The sequence below is a fragment of the Nelumbo nucifera genome, chromosome 7, assembly GCF_055504915.1.
Source record: "Nelumbo nucifera cultivar China Antique chromosome 7, China Antique-T2T, whole genome shotgun sequence".
Taxonomy (NCBI): domain Eukaryota; kingdom Viridiplantae; phylum Streptophyta; class Magnoliopsida; order Proteales; family Nelumbonaceae; genus Nelumbo; species Nelumbo nucifera.
This window is the reverse complement of record NC_142655.1, coordinates 48,002,040-48,009,633: the sequence shown is the minus strand read 5'-3', so window position 1 is coordinate 48,009,633 and position 7,594 is coordinate 48,002,040. Positions and strand designations below refer to the sequence as shown.

General features: G+C 37.8%; 1 protein-coding gene across 1 annotated transcript; it reads right to left on the bottom strand.

Annotated features, from left to right (window-relative positions):
* Positions 1–5,641: 5,641 nt before the first annotated feature.
* On the bottom strand, positions 5,642–6,340 carry LOC104608133 (uncharacterized). Its single transcript, XM_010274027.1, has one exon. It carries the CDS (start codon positions 6,338–6,340, stop codon positions 5,642–5,644), a length of 699 nt encoding a protein of 232 aa, XP_010272329.1.
* Between the last annotated feature and the right edge of the window lie 1,254 nt (positions 6,341–7,594).

Below are 7,594 nucleotides of genomic sequence, written 5' to 3'. Positions count from 1 at the left end.
AGAAACAAGATTTCAAACAAACAGTATGGAAGATCGTGATAACTAACAAAATATTCTGTTGATGCCCTTAAGTTGGTAATCATGCTCTAACCCATAGCCTCTTTTGCCATTCTATTCTATTATACACTCCTAACTTATATTAAATTTTCTCTTAAGATATTTTTGGTTGCAGTGCAAATAAATTTGCATTGATGCAAAACTAAAGTAATGCAAATGATTTGGGTGCAAATTCTGATTTGTTTTTGTTTTAAAATTTACCTTATTTTATTTGATTGCATACAAATGAAGTAAAACAAGACCTAAAACAAAATTAGAGCAGAATTGTTCTTTTTATTTGTACTCCTATACATTTGTACTAATGCAAATAAGATTGCATTGCAACCAAACATAGCCTTGTGTCTTTGTAGTCATTGAAAGCAAGATGTTGTTGCCTTGCTTTATATGAGAGAGAATTAAGGTAAGAGGAAGGTGGTGCACATTTTGCATCATAAAATCTGATGCAAAATTTGCACCACTTCCTTTTTACCTTCAATCTGTCTTATAAAACAAAACTCTCTTATGTAATGGGGGCAACATCATCTTGCTTCCTATCACACTCTTGGTTGTACAGGATTTGTTGTGAATACAAGTGTGCTTATTTAGTTGTGGAACCAAAGTGAACATGTCAATGTTTTGTATACATTCTTTTTTGTTTTTCATATAAGGGGGAGGGGATCACATCATTTTACTTCTTATAAATAAGACAAAATCAAAATTGAAGAAAACATTTGCATTCCCATGCATTTACAATTGTCAAAATGGAATTCACACTGCAAGGAAACTGAGTTTAAGGGCTGTATTTGATTTGCAATGTAAATCTGAATCAAATAAAAAGTTTGCATGTCGTTCAATTTTACATTTGTTTGTTTGTAACTATGATTTGCACCATATCTAACAAGGTTTGCCAGGGATAGAGCTAGGATTTTTTCTTGAAGGGAGCCAAAAACTAGTAAACATGGATAGGAGGGGACCAAAATCTAGGTAAGAATTAAATGGGGGTATTGTGGGGATTTTCAAGGCATAGGGGGTATGATTTGTACCATTTGAATCTGACTTTATGAAAGTCAGTGGGAGCCACTATGGTAAGACCTAAATGTGACATAGGGATTGATATGCATGCTCCTTCATGATTAATTTAAGTGCAATGAGGTAAAGAATGTCATAAGATGATATCTCTAAAGGCCTTTTGTCATTAACATGAAAACGGGTTGAATTTGTGGGTGGAGATGCACCATAAAATTGGGTTATCCATTTCATTGAGACAGTCAGTGGGATTGCTTCATGAGATGATAGGGGCATTATAGAGTAGTGGGAGGGGCCTATTCTAAAATGAAAGACTCTTCCACGGTACATTAAGGCTCCCGACATTGACGGGTCAACACTTACTAGTTAAAAAGGTTTAACATAAAATGGCAATGAACCTTGTATGGTGCAGACTAAAGGGAAAGGTCATTGGATAGGTGGATATATGATCCTTCATAGAAAGTAATGGGGTATGCAGCTGAAACAGTTGACCCCATGCACTTATGTGATTTCCCACATTTACAGGGACATGAACTATGTCCTTGTCACTGAAATAGGAGGGAAATCTTAGAGATGAACAAATAGAGATGGAACATAGATAAAACTTCATTTTATGAAAGATAATATGAAACAATATTAAGGTCGTAGAATAATTAATCATGCCTTTTATCAAAAATGGCATACGAATAGTTTACATTAAATTGTTAGACAACAACAAATTGAAAGGACTCAACTATGCAGACTAGTTTTGTAACTTGAACCTGGTGCTCACTTTCGAGAAATCGGACAAGGTTGCCAAAACCCGGCACCATAACGTCTAGGTGATAGAACTTCTAAGGCAAGAATAAGGGAATATTAGGAATGAAAATAGAAAAATTCTCTTGCCCAATGTTATGTCATAGCCTTCTTGGATAATTTTATTAAGATAGTTTGACAAAATTGATATCTACAAAGATAGACCAGATAGTCTAAAAACCATGTATGAGGAGCAGAATCGTTCTATAAGACAAAATGTCATCAAATTGTTGATGACTTCGAGGATGACCGAAAGCCAATCAATTCAAGACCATGCCATGCAGAGGATAGGTTAAAAAAATGAATTGGAGGCTCTTGGCTCCCAACTTGATGATGACACCAAGAATGATGTTGTCTTAAACGCTCTACCCTCATCCTTCAATCAGTTTGTCATGAACTACAACATGAACAAGCTAAAAGTTAGCTCGTAGGAGCTTAGTAATATGTTGCAAAGAGCTAAAAAACTGATTAAGAAGGATAAGCTAGTAGCCATGCTTGTTAAAGGTGGCAAATTTGGCAGGGAGAAAAGGAAGGGTAAGAGAAAGCCTTAGAAAAAGGGAGGCAAACCGAACAAGCAGAAGAGAAACAAGTCATTTGATGAATGTCACTTCTGCAAGAAGACTGAGCATTGGAGGAGGAATTGTCCTCAATATCTAGAATCTTGCGAGAACAAAGAAGGTATTTTCGAATCTCTTGTCATAGAGACCAATATGTTGGTCATTTCTGCATCGTATTGTATTGACTCCGGGGTTTCCACTCATGCATGTAATACATTGTAGGGGTTCAAGGAAAGCACAAGGCTAATTGATGATGAGGTTGTACTTTACTTGAGGACGACTGCAACTATTGCAGCTACTACTATTAGAACACATCCTCAAGAAAAGAACACATGATATAATTAATCCCACGTGTCTGTGGTATTACCAACTTGGCCATATTAATAAAGAACATATCACAAGATTGGTGAATGATGGTCTTTTATGTTTTCTCACTATGAAAGATCTACCAACTTGTGAACCATACCTTTAAGGCAAGATGGTAAAAAAACTATTTATAGGTAAGCTTGAAAGAAGTACGGGCACACTTGACCTTATACATAAGTATGTGCTCCCATGAATGTTAGGACACAAAACCAACACTGTTATTTTATAACTTTCATCGATGAATATTCTCGACATGGTTACATGTACCTAATGAGATATAAGTCTGAATCCTTTGAAAAATTCAAGCAGTTTAGACAAGAAGTTGAAAAATAGTTGGAGAGACAGATCAAAGCCCTTCGATTAGATCGATGAGGTGAATATCTCTCCAACAAATTCAGGGGCTACTTGAAGGACAATAGGATTATATCATAGTTATCTCCTCTTAGTACACCACAATTAAACGGTGTGTCAAAGAGAAGAAATCAAACTTTATTAGATATGGTCCAATCACTCCTCATCCATTTAGAATTACTCATATTCTTTTGGGGGCATGCATTGGAGACTGCAATTTATGTACTGAACTGGGTTCCAACCAAGTCGGTTCCTAAGACTCCTTACGAGTTATGGACTGGCAAGAAAATAAGTGTAAGACACTTGCAAATATGTGATTGTCTAATACACGTCAAAAGAACAAATACAGACAAATTAGAATCCAAAACTAGTCGTTGCCTATTTGTAGGCTACCCTAAGGAATCTGTAGTGTTGACCAACGTATCGTACACGACTCCACTGGAAGATAAACCCACAACATTCCTAGTTATCTTTGTATTTTTCCTATACTTATCTCCACTTAATTACTGCATTTATCCCCTGTTATCGTTATCCTCTATATCAACTTTGTATATATATTGGTGAAACATCACTCAATAAAATCATTGAATTCAAACCAAAACTCTAAGTTCTATATGGTATCAGAGTCCCACGTGACCAAGGCCTCCAGTATTCAATATGTCTTCAACCTCCAACACCGCTACCTCTTCACCAAACTCCTCCCTCTTTGTAACTCCTCCACCATTTGTTATCAATTTTTCTCAACTCATCATAGTGAAGTTAACTGGTCCCAAATATCACTTGTGGAAATTTCAAGTGGAACGTGCTCTCTTTAGTCATGACCTCCCTGGCTACGTAGACAACGCCTCACCTTACCTAGCAAGCAGCTCTCCCTCTCTTCCAACAATTGAACAAATTGAGTGGATCAAACAAGATTGAGTCCTCCTCAGTTGGCTCTTAGCCACCCTCTCCGACTTAGTACTCCCCTATGTTGTTGGATGGACCACTTGCCGCAAAGTCTGGATGACTCTTGAAAGTATTTTTGCCACGAAGTCCACTACTTGTGCAGTCCACATTCGTGATGATCTTGTCGCATTACGTAAAGGAGACTCCTCAATGACTGATTATCTGCAAACTCTAAAGAGTTACAATGATGAACTCTTTGCTCTTAGGGAACCATTATCCACTTCGCAGCTGATTCATCATGCACTGGAAGGTCTACCCTCGAAGTATGATGCTCTCGTGACAGCACTTTCTATGAGATCCACTGATGTCGCATTCAAAGAACTTCAAGGTATGCTAATGCAACATAAAACACGACTCCACTGTATAACTCTTGATCCTCTTCGATCAGTGAACACCGCCTCCACTCATCCTGGTCGTCATCACAATGTCAAAATGTTGACCAATTCGGGTGATCATTGTTGGAGATCGAAGTAAAAAACAAGTAGAAACAGAACAAACTTATTTGCTAAAGTTTGTAGTTAACTGCTGTGTTTTATTTCTGAACTGAATGTGCCTATATATAGCAATTACATATTTGTTGTCACAATAAATATCAGTTACTTCTTTTTTCTCTTAATCAAGTTCCTCAAGTGCCCTTCGTAACCATACAGCTTGACATGCTGATGAAGTTACAGCTACATACTCAGCTTCTGAAGATTACAAAGCGGTTGTTGCTTGCTTTTTTGAACTCCATGAAATGGCACCTAATCCAAGACAAAGAGTATAACCCGAAGTGCTCTTCCGATCATCCAAACACCCTGCCCAATCACTATCAGTAAATCCAATCAACTTAAAATTTGACACATGACTATACCACAATCCAAATTCAAGTGTTCCAGCTATATAACGCAAGACTCTCTTTGCTGCTCCAAGATTATGCTTTGAGGGAGAATGCATAAACCTGGAAAGTACTCCAACCGAAAAGTCTATATCTGGTCGAGTATGAGTCAAATATATCAGACCACCCACCAAGCTTCTAACATATCTCGCATCTGCTGGTTCAGTACCATCTTCAAGCTGCAATTTCTCATTTACATTCATGGGTGTGGTTTTAACTTTGCAATTAAGCATGTTAAACCTCTTAAGAAGATCAGTTGCATATTTCCTTTGTGAAACAAATATCCCATCTTCAGCTTGTTTCACTTCCAGACCAAGAAAATAATGCAATAGACCTGAATCAGACATCTCAAATTCTTTCTTCATGTAAATGCCCATACCGTAAATGCCACACTCTAGATTCATTATTTTCTTTGACAATAAGAGCATGACTCTCTACACTAGAGATTTGAAGAGGAAACAACTTATTTTTGGTCATACAAACATCAACTATTATCTGACCTGATTTTTTTATCTCTAATCGCACATGAACCATCATCAGATGAGAGAGAATAATAACCACTATCCATCAACTGTCCAACACTAAACAAATTATGTGACAAGCTAGGAATAAAATAGACATCAGAGAGAAGTTTAATTTTACCGTGACCATTGTTAATTGCCACAGTACCTTTGCCTTCAACTTGTATCTACTTGTTGTCTCCAATTCTCGCTTTCAACTTGTATGATTCATTAAGTTCCTTGAATAATGACTTCACGCTGGTCATGTGATTTGAGCAACCGCTATTCAAACACCAAATGTCAGTTGAGACATTTGTGTCTTCATGATAGGCCATGAACAACTTCACCTCAGCTTCGTCTTCTTTTTCTGCATAGCTTGCTTGTTTTTCCCTTTTCCAACATTCAACTTTTATATGCCCATATCTTTTGCAGTAGTGACATTGAACACCACTCTTGTTGCCTTTTTGCTTGTCATCAAACGGCCTATGTTCACCTTGCTCACCATTTTGTCCTCTGCCTCTACCTGGACCACCTCTACCACAGTGTCCTCCTCTTCCACGTCCTTTGCCCGCTGCATCTTTTGGCTCATCCATATGGTTAGAGGACTCCCCCTTCACATGAAATGCTTTCTCTTCACTTTTTTCAACTGATCTGTTCAGTCTGGCTTCATGAGCTTGCAAAGAATCCATTAGTTCATCAAAAGAGAAATTAGACAAGTCTTTTGACTCCTCAATGGCAGCAACTACATGATCGAATTTTGGAGTCAAACTTCTCAATACTTTTGCAACTACAGTTACATCAAAAACTTCTTCTCCATAGGATTTCATTTGATTAACAATGGCAGATACTCTAGAAAGGAAAACTTGTACTGATTCCCCACTTTTCATATTCAAGGTTTCAAAATCACGACGAAGGGATTGAAGTTTCACCGTGATTACCTTCGAGGAGCCTTAAAATGCCAGCTGCAGTGTCGTCCAAGCTTCTTTCGTTGTTGTTGTTGTTGCAGTTTTGGAGAAAATTGACTCATGAACTGCTTGTTGGATGAAGAATAATGCTTTAGAGTCCTTCTTGTTCTCTTTCAGCCTGGCCTCTTCATTCGGATCAGGATAACCATTTTCCACTAAGTCCCACAGATCTTAAGACCTAAACAGAGTCTTCATCTTGATGCTCCAGAATTTGTAGCATTCCCCTTTGAAGACAGGAATTTCTGGTTGAGAAATGCTCACCACATTGCCATTGGTTGCCATGATTTTTACGCCCAGTTGTGAAAGAACAAGGATCTGGTACCACAAATTGTTGGAGATCGAAGTAAAAAACAAGTAGAAACAGAACAAACTTATTTGCTGAAGTTCGTAGTTAACTGTTGCGTTTTATTTCTGAACTGAATGTGCCTATATATAGGCTTACAATTAAAAACTAAATTGCTAAAAATTCTCAACAAACAGATTTTATTGGCACTACATCAGACCTGAATTAAACAATCAGAAAATAAAGGAGAAAATATCTCAATAGAAACCTAGCTGTCAAAGACCCTGTCTAGTTTTCAACTTTTGAATCAACTTCAACACTCCCCCTTGATTCAAACTTGCAAACACCAAGTTGGGATCTAAAGTAAACATGTTTTCTATGAGGAAGAGATTTTGTTAGAATGTCTGCCACTTGCTCATCTGTGCTGCAATACTTTAAAACAATCAGTCCTTCTACTACAAGGTCTCTGATGAAATGAACACGAATGCCAACCTGATCTGAAGCCCACAACATCTTGGATTGTAAGTGGGTCTTCTGTGTGAAATGCCAACCTGATGGTTCTATCGACCACTACAAAGCTAGGTTCATTGCTAAGGGCTTTCATCAGTGTGAAGGGATAGATTTTCATGAAACATTCGGCCCAGTGGTCAAGTCCACAACCATTCGAGTGATTCTCTCCCTTGCAGTTTCTCGCGGATTGAGACATTCAACAGCTCGATGTACAAAATGCCTTCTTGCATGGAGATCTCAATGAACTTGTTTATATGGAGCAACCTCTGGGCTTCATTCACAAGGACAAACCTTCTCATGTTTTCCTCCTTAGACGGTTATTGTATGGACTCAAACAGGAGCCTTGAGCTTGGTTTCACAAGCTCAGCTCTTATCTTCTCTCC

Coding starts and splice junctions, on each gene's coding strand:
- LOC104608133 (XM_010274027.1), bottom strand. CDS start 6,340: ATGAAAAGTGGGGAATCAGTACAAGTTTTCCTTTCTAGAGTATCTGCC.